The sequence below is a fragment of the Desmodus rotundus genome, chromosome 9 (genome assembly GCF_022682495.2).
Source record: "Desmodus rotundus isolate HL8 chromosome 9, HLdesRot8A.1, whole genome shotgun sequence".
In the NCBI taxonomy this organism is placed as follows: domain Eukaryota; kingdom Metazoa; phylum Chordata; class Mammalia; order Chiroptera; family Phyllostomidae; genus Desmodus; species Desmodus rotundus.
Genome location: NC_071395.1, coordinates 71,041,287 through 71,060,537, shown reverse-complemented (window position 1 = coordinate 71,060,537; position 19,251 = coordinate 71,041,287). Strand labels below are relative to the sequence as shown.

At 43.0% G+C, this 19,251-nt stretch overlaps 1 protein-coding gene across 6 annotated transcripts in view; it reads right to left on the bottom strand.

Moving 5' to 3' along the window:
- Positions 1-19,251, bottom strand: part of MYH10 (myosin heavy chain 10) — a 139,675-nt gene that overhangs the window by 98,098 nt on the left and 22,326 nt on the right. For all 6 annotated transcript variants that reach the window (XM_045199183.3, XM_045199186.3, XM_045199184.3 and 3 more), the window contains exons 3-4: positions 17,854-18,010; positions 9,667-9,694 (exon numbers count right to left, since the gene is read on the bottom strand). In XM_045199183.3, coding sequence (XP_045055118.1) covers positions 9,667-9,694; positions 17,854-18,010 — 185 coding nt within the window. The remainder of the gene's footprint in view (positions 1-9,666; positions 9,695-17,853; positions 18,011-19,251) is intronic.

The window sequence follows — 19,251 nt, the reverse complement described above, 5'->3', positions numbered from 1 at the left end:
AGATTAGGGAAGTTCTCCTTCATTATTTGTTCAAATAAGTTTTCAATTTTTTGTTCTTCCTCTTCTCCTTCTGGCACCCCTATAATTCGGATGTTGGAACGTTTCAAGGCGTCCGGGAGGTTCCTAAGCCTCTCCTCATTTTTCCAAGTTCTTGTTTCTTCATTCTTTTCTGGTTGGATGTTTGTTTCTTCCTTCTGGTCCACACCATTGATTTGAGTCCCAGTTTCCTTCTCATCACTATTGGTTCCCTGTACATTTTCCTTTGTTTCTCTTAGCATAGGCTTCATTTTTTCATCTGTTTTTCGAATAGATTCAACCAAGTCTGTGAGCATATTGATAACCAGTGCTTTGAACTGTGCATCGGATAGGTTGGCTATCTCTTCGTCGCTTAGTTGTATTTTTTCTGGAGCTTTGAAGTGTTCTGTCATTTGGGCCATTTTTTTTTTTTTTTGTCTTGGCGTGTCTGTTACTTTAAGGGGCGGAGCCTTAGGTGTTCCCAGGGGTGGGGTAATGCTGGTTGCTGCGCTGTGACGCTGTATGTGGGGGAGGGGCCGAGTGGGAGCAATGGCGCCCGCCTCACTCTCCTCCGGATTTCAATCTTTCACTCCGCTACCCACAATCAAACTGGGCCCCTCTGGTGCTGGTTCCCGAGTAAGTGGGCCTGTGCACACTCTAGGCCCCTGTGGGTCTCTCCAACAACCTCTCCTGTGAGGCTGGGAGTCTCTCCTGCTGCCGCCCCAACCCCCATGGGCGTTTTCAATCAGAGGTTTGAGGCTTTATTTCTCCCGTGCTGGAGCCCTGGGTTAAGCGGTCTGCTTCGCTCCCCGCCGTTCGTCCCGGTTTATCTGTGCACGAATGTGGGGCCGTGGGGTGCTACCCGCTGCTCTGCCTGCCCCGATCTCTGCCACTCTGAGTCCGGCCCTCTGGGTTTATCTGTGCAAATGTGGGGCCGCAGGGTCTGCTAGTGCTCGGACTGCCTGCGCCATTTGTCCCACACTCCGCCAGTCTCAGTCCCGCCACAGCCACGCGAGTCCTCTCCACCCCGGTGCCCGTCTCCGCCTCTCCTACCAGTCTGGATGAATGTTTATTTTCTATTTTCTTGGTGTTGGTCCCCCTTGCTGTTCGATTCTCTGTCAGTTCTGGTTGTGCGAGGAGGCGCAGTGTGTCTACCTACGCCGCCATCTTGGTTCTCCCTCTGCAGAGAAGTTTTTAATTTTAATGAAGTCCAATTTGTCAATTATTTCTTTCATGGATCATGCCTTTGATATTGTTTCAAAAACGGCATGTAGGTTTTCTTCTAGGAGTTTTATAGTTCTATATTTTGCATTAAGGTCTATGATATATTTTGAGGTCATTTTTGTGAAGGGTGTAAGTTCTGGACCTAGATTTTTTTTTCTTTTGCATGTGAATGTCTAGTTGTCCCAGCACCATTTGTTAACGAGACTATCTTTGCTCCATTGTATTGCCGTTGACCTATGACAGACATTTACAGGGTCTCTTTCTGTGTTGCCTTAGCTATTTGATCAATTCTACTGATATGATTATCTTAACATTTTAAAAATGTTAGTCATAGCAAGAATCAACAGTTCTATATCCAAACTGGCTTGGTTGTCACCACTTAATGTGATATTTATATATGATAGGTAAAACTCCTTAACAAAAAATATCTGTCGCCACATCCTGATAGAAGGTTGAAGTAACCACTGTTTCATAATTGTTGCATTATATTCAAATATATTTTAAAGGAAATAACTTGAGTTAAGCAGAAGTTAGTCGTAAAACGAAAACAGAGTTCTTTAAAAGGAGGGGCTTGAGCAACAAAGTAAATTCATCACCTGGAGTAACTGTTTTGTGAATTTTAATTCTAATGAGAAGGAAATTCAACAGGATTACACTCTTAACAGGATCTCGCTCCCAATCAGATGGAGCGCATTTGAGAAAGACTCGCTTTCTGACCACGAAGGGAATCCTGAGTGTCTGCACCAAAGCACTTGTCAGGCTAGAACAGTGACGGAGCAGGTGGCTTGGGCCCTGGAGTGGGGGCTTGCCCTGCCTGGCCGGAGTCTGCAAAAACAAAGGCCAGCTGGGCCGTTTCAGGCAGATGAGGCCAGGGGGTACATTGCATGTTCATCATTTCGGGGAGAAAAGTCAATTAGAAAGTAAATGACTAAAAACGTAAACCTTAATCAGAAGCTATCAAACTACTTAAGGAAATGTTGCTTCCAATTGTATTTTCTCTTTATGATGTTACACAAACATACACACTTAGTATAAAATAACTACTAAATAAAATCGACTAAAACAATCATTCTCATACAGAAAACTTAATTAGGTTGGCTATATACTCAATTTAAGAAGACCCTAGTTACACACTCTTGGAGATCTTTATTTGGTGGGTTCTTAAAGGTTCCACAGAACATAATTTCCTTAGACCTAGAATACATTTGTTTCACATAGTTCTATTCCTCAAGTTACAATGTAGCTTATACTGGATATAAACACAACAGGCAGTTATTAAATATCTACCTAAGAATTAAGAAAACATGGCATTACTACAAGAAGTGCGGGCAGGGCTTTGCGAGGAGGACTCGGAAGGGAACTTTCTGGGGCGACGGTAACAGTCGCGTTCTCCATCTTGATAGGGGTTTAGGCTACACAAATAACTCAGCGCCGGTGCCCTTAAGATCTGTGCATTTCATTATGTGGAAATTGTCTCAAAAGATAAAGAAGAAAATTCTGGACTTTAGTTAATGTTCTGTGTGCTGAAGTTATTTAAGGGGAAGGGTACGGATGTCTACAATTTAACTTGAAACGCATCGAATTAAGGGATTAATAGCCCATCAAAGTGAGATGAAAACTTAAACTGAAAACATCTGAACAGTCAGCAGCCACAGAAAGAAACACTGTCTAACCTTAAGTAGGGCCTCCTGAAAATACAGCTGCATTGGATCCGCATCCCAGACAGTTTCCTGACGGGAAGAGCCCGACCCTTAGCACCATGAATTCAGCTGTCTATTAGCATCATGAGGCCCATACTCTCCCCTTGAAGCCCTCATCGTCCCACTGTCACCTTTCTGTCAAAGTTTAGTATATTTTATGAGCCTTTTACTTCTGGTTCTTCAGCAAGTTACTCATCGCACGCCTGTGTACATAAACTCTTGTCTTTTCTACTGTTTACCTGCCTGTGGTCAGTTAATTTGCAGCCCACCCTCCACCACTGGGCCCAAGTTGCCAAAGCTGGTTTTCCTCTCACAAAAACAATACAATGGATTGCTGGCTAGAGGGATGAGCAGACTAATGTATAATAAAGCAAGTACACAACAACATTAACGGTAGGATCCAGGGGGCGGACGTTTGGGTCTTGAATGTGAAGTTCTTTCAACTTTGCTTATGTAAAAATATAACAAGATGTTCAGAAAAAATTGAAAGAAAAAAGAAGAAATGAGAGAAGGAAAGGAAGGGAGGGAAGGAGGGACGGAGGGAGGGAGAGAAGGAAAGGGAGGGAGGTGGGGGAAGAAGAAACAAAACAAACCCGGTGCTTGATGACTGCTACTTTGTACCCAAGAGATAACCAGCTGCTAAGGAGAATTACCTCATAAATCCAAACCGATGAATTGAAGAAAATGTCAGTCCAAAATAAAAATAACCATCTGATTACAAGTGTTAGTGCCTGTAATGGTCGCTTTTGGTGACAAAAGTAAATTAGCGTTCGCTGACCTGTCCTTCTGTCCAACAGCAGTCATTCCCTCCCCAAGTGCCTCCTGCTCCCAGACGGCCACCACAAATGGTCGCCCAAGCTCCCACTACCCAATCAAGGAGAGCAGGCATCCTGCTCCTGACCCCCTGCTTCCTGCGTGCAGCACTGCCCTGGCTGCGAGGCTGCGGACAGGGACACACGAGTTCCATTGCTCCCCAGCCCCCAGGCAGAAACACGTAGCTCACTTATGCTCATTCACGAAGAGTTTCAGTGACTAGAAAGTCTGGTTATGACTTTCCTCTATCAACTCATGCTGTATAATAAAGAAATTGAAAAAAAGAAAGAAAAAGAAAAAAGAGAGAGGGAAGAAAAGAATTTGGCTGGTCTTTGTCCCTGGTTCCTGGGAGGGAGCCTCTAAGTCCTTGGAATGTCGCTGATTCATTTGGGCCTCACAGTTTATGCTAACGAGGTGACTCAGAGTGGCACCAAGATAGTTCCAGCATGGGAACTGGCTGAAAGATCAAAAGGGTGATTAGAGGTTTGGGCTGATGAACCATGTGATATCAGCCAGGTCTCCTGGAGGGGAGTGGGCTAGAGACTAAATTCAACCCTGTGGCCAGTGATTCAATCAATCATGCCCACATAATGAGTCCCAATAAAAACTCCGGACTTGGAAGCTTAGGGGAGCTTCCTGGTTGGTGATGTGCCGTGGAGGAAGTGTCCGCGGTACTCGGAAGCTGAGTCTTTGGAACCCTCCCAGGCCTCACCCTCTGCGTCTCTTCTTTCGGCTGGCTCAGAATGACCATGAATCTGAAGGGGTAGTGGCAACCCCCAAATCTGTGCTATTTTGTCAGAACTCATGGCCTGCGAACCCGAGCTTGCAGCCGGTGCCTACGGTGTGGGCACCATGTAGAGAAGTGTCAGCAGTGGCAGAACTGCATTGCAACAGACAATTTTTAAAAGATGTTTGCAGATCAGGTTCTCAATAAGTGACTTTTGGGGGGGAACAATCCAAGCCAAGGTAATTTTTTTTAAAAGCAAAAAAAAGAGAGAGAGAAAGAGAGAGATTACTCTAGAATATAGAATCAAAATTAACAGATATAACAAATGCAAGGAGTGAAACTTGACAGGATCATGGATTTTTAAGTTACAAAAACACGGTGAGGACTATTACAGAAATTTTAATATGGATTCTGTATAAGATGCTATTATTGAATCACTGTTAATCTTCTCTCTTAAGTGTGATGATGGTCTGTGGTAAGGTGCAAACCCCCTTTTCCTTTGTTCTTAACAGATGCCTGCTGAAGTATTTAGGGGTTAAGTGTCCAGATGTCTGCGACTGACTTGCAAATGGTTTTTTAAAAAAGTGCTTGTGTGTGCAGAGTGAACTGACGAATTTAAGTGAAGGTTATATGGGTATTTAAAGTACCATTCTTTCAACTTTCCAGTAAAATTCAGGTTTGAATTTTTTAAATGAAACTTGGGGAAATGCATCAGCAAAGGTTAAAAAAGGAAAAATGGAGTAAAGAAAAGGTGGTAAAATTTTTTTACATCATTGAAGCTAGGAGATGGGCATTTAGGGGTCACGCTATTCTACTTGTGTGTAGGTTTGCAGTTTCAAAATAAAATCCCCTTTTAAAATGGTATCAGAAAGGTTTTAACCTTTGAAAATACATACAGTATCATTAGTTTATAAAATTTTCTAATTTACACTGAAGCCTGTTTTCTTAGTTCCTACTTAATTATGAGACTCATTCTTTTGTTTGGAATGTTACCCATTTCCTAAGTACAGGGTACTGTCCGCCCCCACCCACTGCTTCCTCTGAACACAGGTTCTCAAGGGATAATTAAAAAGCAATCAGGGTAAGTCAGTTCCTACCTCACCATGTAGTTGTAAAACAATGTACATATGGCCCAAATAAGGAATGTGACCCAAATGAAAAAGGACCTGATGCGAGAAAAGCAATGTGGGCTGGAACTTCTTGCACAGGTGGGATTCGAGTTGGGCACATTTCCTTCCTGGAGAGGAAAAGAGGCTAAAGGCGAGGAGGTCAGCTGGGACCCACCAAAATGAGTGAGCCATCAGGTGATGGGTCAGGCTAGGGGGAGGCAGAAAGAAGAAATATCAAACAAGGTGACTAACTAGAAACAGGGGCATAAAAAAGAGGGGGGAGTCAAAGCAGACTGCAAGATTTTAAGCCTTAAGTCCTGAAACACATAGGGCTGATGGCAGAAATAAGAGAATTGGGAGATGCGTCATGTTTGCATAGGAATAAAGGTTCATTCTTGGGCACGTTGAGTTTTACCTGGCATGGATGCCCCACTTCACACCTTATGCTCAAATGACTTGTAAGTTGCCTGGTACTATTTCCCGTCTGCTGTCCTCTATGCCTGGAAGGTTTACCAGGCTGCCCTTGTACACGTGGCACACCGATTCCTTAAAAAGCCACCAGGGATTGTGACAAGGATGAGGGTCTGGAAGCTAACCTGGGTGAGTGCCTGCCCGCCTGAGCTAGGAATCCATTGGAAGTACCAGCCACGGCTGCTGCCGCCCAAGGCCCAACCCCCCTCTTCTATGCACCAGTGTGCAGAGACCTAAACACTTTTGGGACTCCCTCAGACTTATACCCCACCACCATCCTTGTTCACTGCTACAAATGTCAGTTCCTCTGGTCACTTTTCATTCTTACACTCTGCTCTCGCACTGTGTTTCCTTTGTCCTAATACCAAGCTGTTATTTTCTGCCCCCACCCCACTGTTTCCTCTGTACTCTCTGGGACCCCCATACCATGATAAGCAAAGTTACCTACACACTCAGCCTTTTCACGGAGCTCCCCCTCCTCCTGCTGGCCCTACCGAGCCCTGGGGCTCCCCCAGGCAGCCTTCTCGGGTGAACACCACCCTTTCCCCCACATATGACGAATGCCCAACATGCGCACACGCACACGCACACGCACACACACGAGTCAAGGAGAAAGCTGGCGGCACCCTTTTCATTCTCCGTAATGCTGTTTCCAGACCCTCTTATCATAAAAGCTCCTCCCTCTTGCCCCCTCCTCCTGACGTCACATACAGTAGGAGCACTGGCTCCCCATTTGTATTTATTTTGACTAGTAAGATCATTAGAAACCCCAAAAACCTATTACTGTTTCAAAAAAGCAAGCATTTTTCATTCCAAAAGTGTGAAAAGCGCATTACCTTGGAATAAAGAACATTCCTCCAAGCCTCGCCGGTGGCTTGGAGTGCTTGCCAGTGGCCGCTGCTCACGTCACTCGTGTGTATGTTGCCAGACCCCACTTCTCATGAGAACAACGTCCCAAACCCAGACCCCACTTCTCATGAGAACAACGTCCCAAAACCCAGGCCGTCTGGCTCCTTGTGCCCTCCTCCTACCCTCTTCTTCACTTACCCGCTCCTGCTGCCACACACTAGGTGTTACCCCCTCATCTGTGTGGCCACACGGCCTACTCTTCCGGCTCTGACACTCCGGGATCCCCAAGATTATCTGTTCCATTTCCTCCAGACCTCCAGTTCTTTGACCCATGTACTTCCTCCCTATCAATTCCCTCCTCTTTGCCCATGGCCCGTGGCCCACTGTGGCAGTTTCTCCTCCCCATATCCTCAACCCTTGTGCCCCCCTGTCCCCCATTTGCACCCACTTGCAAAAACTGCTCCACCTGTGGTGGCCTGGATCTGGCTCCATTCCACACCCTCACGGTGGACTAAGCAAGAGCCCCAGTTGTTTCAGATCCCGCCGTATCGACTCCCTTTGGCAGTGTTTCCCACACTGACCCTGGCCTGGCCACGTATCCTGCTTGGGAAGGGGACAGCAGTACCTGTGACACAAGCAGCAACCTGAAGGGTCCCACATTAGAGCTTGCTCTCCTGTTGCCTTGGAGCCCTGCTACCGTGTTGAAACGGGGGCTAGGCAGCAGACATTGGGGGCGGGGGGAGTGGGGAGAAGGAACCGAGGCACCCAGACAGTCGTAAGTTGGCCCCAGGTAGCCCCAGCAGGCAACTGCAGGCGCAGGAGTGAGCCCCCAGTGAGACAGCTCAGCCTGGCCCAGGTCAGCAGAACTGCCAGGGTGAGCCCAACCCCATCGCCAGGAAAATAGTTTTAAGCCATTAAATTCCTGGGTGGCTTGTTGTTTAGGAAAAGCTAAACAATGCTGGAAGAAATTTTATACAACAAAGAGGGCTAGTGTCAGCTCTTTCTCCCTCTCCTCTCTTCCAACCCACCCTGCCATGCCTCCCCTGCCTGCTAAATGACACATGGTCTACACTTCATAGAAGAGAGACACTGTTAGATAAGAACCTTTTCAATTCCCAGCCTCCCCGCCCCCACCTACCTATTTCAGGACCCATCTGCCTCCCTGACCTGCAGGGGAGTCCTCCACCCCATGTCCCCGCCCAGCCCAGACACCCTCCTTGCTCCCTCAGCTCCCTCCTTCCCATCCCTTCTCCCTCTCATCAGCATTTTCTCTCCCCCACATTAAAAACACCACCAGTAACAACAACAAAACTTACCTGTTCCACTACAAGGACCTTGTTTTACTGCACTTCGCTTTTTTTTGCGCGTCACTGGTGCTGGGTTTTTTACAAGCTGAAGGCAAGACCCTCCACCAGGAAAAAGACGATGACTCGATTCACTGCAGTGTCCTGCAGCCGAACCCGCAGCATCTTCGAGGTATGCCTATACTACTGCTTTCAGTTTCTTGACTGTTTGAAAATTGCTTTTTGATGTTTTTAAACAACTTTTTCACTTCCCCTTCCTTTCTCAACTGCGATCTGGCTTTTCCCTTCCTCCCCGGTCTAATGCCAACACCTGACACGCTCACTGCTAAATCCTTTGCGCGGGTTTCTGTTCATCTCACCAATCCCAACAGTATCTAATAACATGGTGACCACTCCCTCTTTCTTGAACTCTCCCTCCCCGCTTGCTGCGTGTACTACACTCCCTCGCCCTCTTCAGGTCTCTGAGGTGGATACTTTTAGTTGTCTTTGCAGCACCTCTTCCTCTGCCTGACCTTTAATTGTCACTTTTCCTCACGATTGGCATGCCCTCCCTTCTCTCTCAACACGTGCTTCTGAGGCAGTCTCCCAGCCGGCTTGGCTTACCATCCAGGCTGCTGACTCATCAGATCTGCATTTCAGCACAGGGCTCTCCCCTGGGCTCCACACCCACATACCCAACAGTCCGGTGGACAGCTCCACTTACACGAGCCACAGACACCTCCAAGTCAATGTGTCCTCAACCAAACTCATTATCTTCCACTCCAAATCTGCTTTCCCTCCCACCTTCCCATGTCAGGAAACATCCTGAACTCATTGTAACTCCACCTTCTCTCTCAGCTCCTCTTTCTTAGGCGTACAAATCACCAAGTCCTGGTGAGTTGTCTCCTCAACTGAACACCACTTAAATGCATCCACGTTTCTCCAGGTTCACGGTAACTTCTCCACCTGAAGTTCCTACCTACCAACTCTTGCCTAGATAACTGAACAGCCAGCCTCCTTGCTGGTCTTGTTGTTTTAACTCTTCCTCCAATCCATTTTTCACACCACAGCCAAAACAGTCTTTCTAATATGCAGATCTAGTAATTTCCTTCTGTGGACATTGTTTCATTCAACCTTGAGTCTCTAGTACTTAGCATACAGCACACAAGGCACAAAACAACCAATCATATCTATTGGGTAACATGGATACATTACTGAAACATTTAGCAGGTCAACATTTGGACATACAAACCAAAGATGTCACAGATTCTGTGTGAAAAGCCCAGTGTGACAAACAGTTAATACCAAATTTAAGCAACTTACATAATCTTATTCTTAAAATGATAATGACAAGATTTACATCAAACCCTTAAAAATCACCACTCTATTTTACCTCCTCCCGCCAGACAAAAAAATTAATTGCTTTACTTTCCAACGGAATCAAAAACAAATCTGAACATTCAACATTTACTTACGTGCAAAGAATTGACTGGTCCTCACGATCTAGAAAACAAAACAACAAAAAACAAGTGAGTGACCATTTGCCTGGTGTTTAAAAGATTTGATATAATAAAGTTACAGTGACAGCCTATTAGTAACTACACCTCCCAGGTCAAGTTAACTCTTCCCAACCCTGTTACATTGTTCAGTCAAGTTCACTTATTCTTTTGCCAGCTTCTCTGGGAGTAAATAACAACCCAGGCTTAGAAGACTTTATATGCCTCATCAACCTTGATTCTTAAACCTTTATGCTTATAAAATTCAGCTCGGAAGTCTTGCAGCAATGTACTTCCTAGAACTCCACCTTTGCTAAATCATTTTCAGGAACTGTAGTAATTGAAAAATCCCACTTTAAACAAATTCTCTAGGTGAGTCTGAGGCAGGGCCAAGTTTGGAAAACCAATGCCTTTCAGAATGGCTTCAAGAATACCCACAACCATTATTAATATGACCTTAAAGGAGAAAAAAACTAGTCAAACACTGAGCAGAAAAGAAGGTTGAAGGAGGATAAACATCTATATGAAGTTTAGCCACTACCAAGTCAAAATGTTACATATACTAAAAATAAGGAAAGAAAGCACAATGAAAAAAGTCTAACGTGATTTTAAAGTGATTCATGATTAAAGTATTCAACTCAATTTTTAAAATGAAAAGTTGAAATTTAAATCCACATCTAGCCCATGGGCAAAACCACCAATGTAGGGTGTATGGTTTCCAATCACTTACGAGCATTGCTACGTCTAGTTTACAGATGAGAACTCCCCGAGGAGGTTAGGTAATCCTCCCAAGTCACACATCCATCGAATGGCAAGAATGCTGGGGTGACAACCAGCTAGGTCTGCTCCTAGCGCCTGTGCTCCCAACAAGCCCCGCTAGCTTTTTTGTCACTCCTTTATGCTGCGCTTGCTTTCCCTCTGGCGGATGCCATCCCATGCCCAATGAGGACCTCACAGTAGTTCAGGCACAAGTAAATGTCACGAAGGAAAAATAAATACTTCATCACTATGTCATACTGTTTTTATATAATAATATTAGCAAAATAAGCAAATCCATTCATATATTCTGTGTATAAACTGAGTTATATTACTGCCTGGTCCCTCAAGCCCAATTTAATTCCTGATACAGGCATACCTCAGAAATACTGTGGCTGGCTTCCAGGCCGCCGCAATCAAATGAATATTGCAATTAAGCAAGTGGTTATCTTTTTGCTGGTGGAGGGTCTTGCCTTCAATTTGTTTAAAAAAAAAAAAAAAGCAACATCTGGGAAGCACAACCAAGTGCAATAAAACGTGGTATGTCTCCAGCTCCTACCCAGTCCCTTCCTTCTGGTTGCAGTGGGCAGTGTTCAGAGCACACAGTTGGTATCTGCCTCCCTTGCTGGTTCCCTTTCCCATAGGCCATGCCTATCACTTCTTCTACATGCTCCTCCCAGATCCACAAATACTTGGATATCTCCAGGTGTCCTTTCCTTATCAGCTCAGCTGGATCTCCTCTGGGGAACCTTCCCAAGTACTCTCCCTCTGACTCCTCACTGTTGCCTTCTTTGAACCATATTTCAGAGTTAAACAAACAATACTGCCAATTGCCTGCCCAGTAGAATACGCTGCCTGAGATCGGAAACTGTCTAATTTCTTTATTACCAGAATTGCCAGTTAGCCTTAGGTCTGCTGAGAGAAATTCGGTGCTAGGCACCATGCTGGGCACGAGCAAAATAGTGGGAACAGGAATCTTCTGTTCTTGCTCCAGCTCTTCTGCAAACTGACCAATGTATCTATAAACAAGGCACTGATTCCTTGCTGGTTTCAACTTCTTTACCCATAACACTAGATTTTAACAAGTCTTTGCTTATTCACTCTAAATATGAACCATCACATTGGTAAATTCTTCTGGTCTAAGCAATATCTATAGAACTCCACTACCCCAAATTTTTTTCTTATGGCTTTTGTGAACTGGTTTACAGATTTAAAGAAACTGAAACACAAAAAAGGTAAAGCCAAAATTAAATTGCCTCTTACTCATTCAGAATGGCTTCCTTCCCGCATCTGCACAAGGTCAGATAATGATAACACGGTTATCAGGGTCCGAAACTCGAGGCCTATGCAACCACAGTCTGCCCTGTAGATCTGCCCCATACTTCATTCCGCAAGCTTCTCACCCCCCCCCCCCCTACCAAAACCAAAACCAAATAACTCTCTTCAGCGAGACTTGTCTGTTTTCGTCATCTGTCTGGTCTCCTACGGACGTCGGGCCCCAGTGTCACTATCAGGACAATAGGGGACAGGGCGGGCTTCATGGCCTCCAAGATTCCCTCCAACTAGGGCTGCCCCACTCCCATTTCTGCTTCACTCAATCTGCTACGTCCTTCAAGGGCCAGCTCAGCACCACAACAGTTTACACAATGATCTTTAAAAACTTATAAAAGTGACCAGATGCAGCCTTATATTGATATTTAAGGGAAAAAATTTCAATCTCAAAAATGCAACTAGCCTTTTGAAGACTAAAGATTCCTCTGATAATATATATTTTCCAAAGCACCTGCGCCAAATCACCTACCATTTATGGAGGTACTTAATAAATCCACGACAAATTAAGTCATATTTTCAACAGTGAAAAAGGTTTCAAATCAATGACTTCAGCTCCTACTTTATATTATATTTAGGTATAAAACTAACAAAAACTGAATTTGTAATTTTTTTAAAAGATTTTACTTATTTATTTTTAGAGAAAGGAGAAGGGAGGGAAGAAAGAGAGGGAGGGACGCATCAATGTGTGAGAGATACATCCATCAGTCAGTTGCCTTGCCTCTCGCATGTCCCCTACCAGGGACCTGGCCCACAATCCAGGCGTGTGTCCTGACTGGGAGTCAAACTGGCGACCTTCCAGTTTGTAGGCCAGCACTCAATCCACTGAGCCACACCAGCCAGGGCAAATTTGTAATTTTTGTAATAAAATTTATGTCTAAGAACTTTACTTTCATTCATTCACTCGTTCAAAAAATTATTTCTCAAGCATTTTATTGATACAATATCCTCTGGAATGCAAACTTAAAAAAAATTAAGCTCTTTCTGTTTTTGCATTAAACAAACAAACTGTTCACTGGGACTGTATGCTCTGAATCCTCTGCATGGTACCCCCTCTAGCTGTAGGTCCTCTTTCTAGGCCCAGTTATATTTAGCTACTTGTTCACATTTGTAATTGAAAGCCTAGATGGATCAGCACTGAAAGGCAGAATGAGCTTCATCAGCCGCTGCGTGTGCACCTGACCACCCTAGATGTCTCAGCCCTACTGCCCTGTGTACATAGTGCATCAGCCGGCAGCCCCTAATTACAGAATGGAATACAACCGATTGTTTAGCATGTTTTTTTTTCTTTTCTGTATCAGTTTTTTAAATTATTATGTAATCAAAACTATCAACTACTGTAATACTTTTTAACTTTCACACAGAAGGTTATTTCTGTGGGTAAGAATGTGTCACATTGCCTTGGTTTTGAATCCTAGATCATACTTCTTACTATTTACATTTTCTTGGTCAAGTTTTTAACTTTTTGTGCCCTGTAAAATAGGGATAAGTGATCCTATTTACTGTATAGGATTGCTGTTGTGGATTAAATAATACATATAAGCAATTACCTCAGTGCCTAGCACATAGTAATATTCAATAAATGTTCATTCTAGCATTAATAATGATATTAATAATATATAATATAGTGACAAGCCACATCTTCATTTTTTTTTTTTTAAGGCCAACAGCTATATTGAAAGATGAGGACAGCTGAGCCTCCTATCCCCAGGATCCTGGGGACATCAACCAGCCTCAGGTATTCTGCAGCCAAAGAGCCGCACATGCTGTATTGGAACATTAACATTTATCCTTGTTAACTATTTTGTTAGAGCTAACTCCCCATTCAACCTGTCAAGATATTTTTAAAATTCTGTTTCATCAAATGTATTTATTTTCCCTCCCAGTTTTGCATCATCTACAAATGTTATGGGCAAGCCTCCTATACCTTTAAGTGTATTGATAAGGTGCTGAAAAGGGCACAAGCCCTTCGTGCAAACCCTGAAAAGCCGGGCTGACCCCAATCATTAACAGCACTTCAAGTGCAACTTTGTAGCATACAGCCGCAGGGATTTCCCGGCACACTGCCACATGCCACACGCAAGCCTAGTTCTCTGTTTACACTGCCTATCGCACTTCCCTTCCTTCTACGCTGAAGTAACATGGTGAATGTTCTCACGTTGTTTTCAGAGTGTTAACAATAGTCTAGAATCTTTCCTGGCAGGTGTGTTAGTGCTTCTTCCCTTTTAAAAATTACAATTACATATGTGAGCCCACCCCAGCCTTCTGGAAACTCCCTTTCTATACACTTCAAAGACCAGGGAGTCAGCAGTCTCAACAGTAAGAATGCATTTGTTTAGACGAGGAACTATGATTCAATTAGAAGAGTGAACTCTCTCCAATATCTTCTCCCATATAAGGCGAAGTTTGCTCATTCATACAAATGCTTTTCTGCGCATAAAGATTATTCTTAACAGAGACACAAAACCAAAAACAAAGAAGCTGACAATGCTTCTTTCTCCATTCTCTAGTATCACTGCTATAGCCACTTAGTATTCTTTGGCTCTGAACTGAATAAAGGTTTTTAAGTCATTTTTTTTTTTAAACCTCACCTGAGGACATGCTCATCGATTTTTAGAGAGAGGGAAAGTGGTAGAGAGAGAGAGAGAGAGAGGGAGAGAAACATCAATCAGTTGCTTCTCATAAGTGCCCTGACCGGGAATCAAATCCCTGACCTTTCTGTTTACTGGACAACGCTCCAACCAACTGAGCCACACCAGATAGGGCAAGAAAGGTTTTTAAATCTAATCTTTTTTAAAGCCAATTGCTTGCCCAGTAGAATGTGCTGCCTGAGATCGGACACTGTCTTAATTTCTTTATTACCAGAATTGCCAGTTAGCCTTAGGTCTGGATTTTGGATTTTGAACCTGTCCTTACCAATCTATGACACTATTCTATTCTAGTCTCGAAGTATTTCTTATTTGTCTCAGAGGACCTGGTATATAAAGTATCCAAGTAAAACTTGAAATAGAAATGGGTAGTGTACTTTATTAACTCCCTCACACTCTCCTCAGACCCAGCCACCAACACAGCCTTTTCGCGACCTACAAAATTTGATGACAGGTGGATATAGCATATCCTCTATTCTTTTTAAAAAAATCTTTATTTATTTTTAGAGAGAGGGGAAGGAAGGGAGGAAGAGAGGGAGAGAAACATCAATCGGTTGCCTCTCGCACTCCTCCAAACGGGGACCAGGCCCACAACCTGGGCCTGTGCCCTGACTGGGAATCAAACCAGTGACCTTTCAGTTTGCAGGATGGCACTCAAACCACTGAGCCACAGCAGCCAGGCTAGCATATCCTATTTCCGGATGATCGTGGAACTACTGTATAAGAACCACATAGATTTTAATATGCTAAATTATAGAATTTATTAAAAAAAAATAAAAGGAGATAGAGGGGGAGTTATAAAAGACTTCATATTGCACTAGGAAGTCCCATGTGTAATGTAAGGTCTTTTTGAGCAATGTTAAATGCATTCAAAACTGCTACATTCTGTCTTTTTAAAAACACGTCCCTCCATAAACCATTGTCTAACTAAAGCCATGATGCAAGTGAATGACTCTTCAAATTTATACTTCATTCTCAATCCAAAAGAAAATAATCAAAACCAACCAACTCAACACGTTTCAACTTTTGCTGTCTCTTTTACATGCATTTAAATCAGAAATATTTCATAATTTTTATTTCCCCAATGAAGCATTCACCTTTTCTATTATTCTTCCTGTTGGTTTTAAAACCTAAAGAGCTTTTATTATACTGGCTTGTGGTGGAGATGAAATGTATGTAAAAACTAGATGCTTTAAAAAAAATTATTAGGTTATTACAGTTGTCCCAATTTTTCCCCTTTTGTTCCCCTCTGCCCAGTACTCCCCTTTCCTCCAGCAATCCCCCCACCTTAGTTCATGTCCATGGGTTATGCATATAAATTCTTGGCTTCTCCATTATCTATACTATTCTTAACATCCCCATGTCTATTTTGTACCTACCGATTATGCTTAATTTCTGCACCTTTTCCCCATTCTCCCCGTCCCTCCTCCTAGCTGGTAACCCTCCAAATGATCTCCCTATCTATGATTCTGTTCCTGTTCTGGTTGACTGCTTAGTTTGTTTTTTTCAATTCAGTTGTTGATGGTTGTGAACTTGTTGCCATTTTAATGTTCATAGTTTTCATCTTCTTTTTCTTAGGTAAGTCCCTTTAACATTTCATGTAAGGGTTCTTGGTGATGATCAACTCCTTTAGCTTTATCTTGTCTGGGAAGCAGTATATCTGCCCTTCCATTCTAAACGATAGGTAATCAAGGCTGTAGGTCCTTGCTTTTCATCACTTGCAATATTTCTTGCCTGCAAAATTTCTTTTTGAGAAATCAGCTGACGGTCTTATGGGAACTCCTTTGTAGGTAACTCTAATTTTCTCTTGCTGCTTTTAAGATTCCATCTTTATCTTTAACATTTTGGCATTTTAATTATGATGTATCTTGGTGTGGTACTCGTTGGGTTCAACTTGTTTGGAACTCTCTGTGCCTCCTCGACTTGTATGTCTAGTTCCTTTGCCAAATTAGGGAAATTTTCTTTCATTATTTTTTCAACTAAGTTTTCAGTTTCTTGCTCTTCCTCTTCTTCTAACATCCCTATGATTCAGATGTTTGCATGTCTGGAGATGTCCCAGAAGCTTCTTATACTACTCTTGTTTTTTTTTTTTTTAATTCTTTTTTCTTCTTGCTGTTCTGGTTGAATGCTTATTTCTTCTTTATGTTCCAAATCATTGGTTTGTATCCTGGCTTCCTCCCCGCCACTGATGGTTCCCTGTAGGTTTTTCTTTATTTTACTTAGTGTAACCTTCATTTCTTCCTTTATGTTGTTGCCATATTCAATGAGTTCTTTGAGCATCCTGATGACCAGTGTTTTGAACTCTGCATCTGATAGGCTGGCTATCTCCATTTCGTTTAGTTCTTTTTCTGGGGTTTTGTTCTGTTCTTTCATTTGGGCTATATCTTTGTCTCCTCAGTCTGGCAGCTTCCCTGTGTTTGTTTCTGTGTATTAGGTAGAGCTGCTTTGACTCCCTATCTTAGTAGTGTGGCCTACTGTAGAAAAGTCACCTGTGTATAAATCGTGTGGGGCGGAGCCTTAGGTAATCGCCAAGGCAGGGCAACCTGCTTCGCTTTGTGGCTCTGTGTAGGGGGAGGGGACAATGCCACTGCCTGGCTTCTGGAGGTTTGCCTGGCACTTGCCCCATTTCCAGTCACTTCACCCACTTCCCATAAGCGACTGGTGCCCTTCCAGCTGTTGCCCTGGTGGCAAATCCTAGAATAGGTGGGTATGCTATGTTCTAAGTCAGTGTGGGCCCTTTAAGCTGAGTCTCCTGAAAATCTGGCAGTTTCTTCCCATCCCAACCTCCATTGGTTTTTATACTCAGAAGTTACGGGGATTTATCTTCCCAGTGCTGGAACCCTCAGCTGTGTGGTCTGGCCTGGAGCTGGGATCCCTGGCTCCCAAGGTATCCCTCCCAGTTTTCATCCACCACACGTGAATGTGGAATTGTCTGTTATGCCACCCCCGCCTCTCCCTGCCACACGGGATCTCCACCCCCACTGTGACTCCACCCCCTTGTACCCATCTGCATGAGTGTGGCTTCTTTAAATCCTTGGTTGTCGGACTTCCATACAGCTCGATTTCTGATGATTCTGGGTGGGTTTTTTTGAGATCTACTTGTAATTCTTCCTATATGGTTGCGCAAGGAGGCAAAGCCGTGTCTACCTACACCTCAATCTTGACCAGATGTCTAAAAACTAGCTGCTTTTTAACATAAAAATTAACGTGGAGTATTTATGAAGCAACAAACATACCAGCTTCTTACAAAAATGGCCATTTCACCAATTCTAATCTTAAGAATTCATAAATTTTTACATTTGTTACTTTAATTTTTAATGTTTTTTAAAGAGATTTTTTAAATTTTAATCTTTTTTGTTAAGACTAGCATCTAGTAAAACACCTAACCACATGTAAGAAACTGAGTACTTAGTGTTCTAGTGTTCCCAGTTACCTTGCAGCATGCATCTGTAAGCGGATTCTGATATGGCATAGATGTGTGGAGGCATCTCGTGACGCTTCTTTCCTCGGTACATTTCAATAATATTCTCGGAGTAAATTGGAAGATTCTTGTAAGGATTTATGACTACACAGAAGAGTCCAGAATAAGTCTAGAATAAAAATAAAATACAATGTTTAAAAAATGCATATACTGGACAAACAGAAATCACACAGTAATTTGAACAGAGAGACTCTATCTTTGGATAATTAATCTATTCCCAAAATTAAATCTAGCCCATGACAGGCCATTCCAAACCACAAGTAGTTCTGTCACAGAGAGATTGTTAAGTGAGTCTCTCCTGGATTCAATCCCTCACCTGCAAAATGGAAATAATAATATATGCTTCATGTCTTCACACGGTTATTATAAGGTTCAAACAATGTTAGTTGCCTTTTCACGCTTATTCTTTCCTGAGAGTACTAGGTATGAAAAGTTCACTAATAGAGTTTCAGGTTACACATTGTAAATAATCTTTAAGAAGGGAATACTATTTAAGTTGGGTATTCTATCAAAAAAGAATATTCACAATTATCTGAAAAGGCAATTATTAAAGAGATTTACAAAATAGAAAACTTTTTACTCCTCTGAATTTTTTTGAAAATATCGTTTTCATAAAAATAATTTACATTACCTTGTTATATAGTTAAGTGAATTTACTTAAATAAATGAATTAAAAATATTTAAAATTTTTGCTCTAATTTCTAATACAGTAAATATAAATAAATATAGCCCACATAAACAAAATCTCCTTGGGCATCCTCAATAACTTTTAAGAGCCACTAGTCTAGAAGATACAATCCCTTCCTGATCCATATCAGGACTTGGAACCGATACTTTGAACACTTTTGATTTCTGGGTGTAATTGCACATGAAATGATTTCCGAGAATAATCTGCAAAACTGACCCTGGGTACAACCCAGAAAAACAAGGCCAGCTAGGACTGCTGCCAGATGCGGCAGTCCTCTGAGGGACTGAAGGTATGTGGAAAGCACGCTCAGTCGCATTCTGATGCAGCCCTTTTATTTAAGGTGGTTGAGGTAAACCAAATCTAAAGGCAGGAGGACACTAACCGAGGATAAGAACTGATGGTGCCTGGCTCCGAGGCCTGCCTCCCGGGAAAGCACTAAGGGAGACTCTAACCAACAGCTGTGCTGGAAAGGGCAGAAGCCCTTGGCGGTTGCCACCAGAAGGCACTCTAGAGACCACTCTATTTTCAATACTGCAGTTACTAAAGCTAAAACAAGAGGCTGAAAGCCTGCCAGAGACAGTTGTTAAGTCTGCTCAGAACTGTCTCTGTAGCTGTTCTCTATCTTTCTTTAACTCACGATGGTACGCTCTAACGTGGACTGC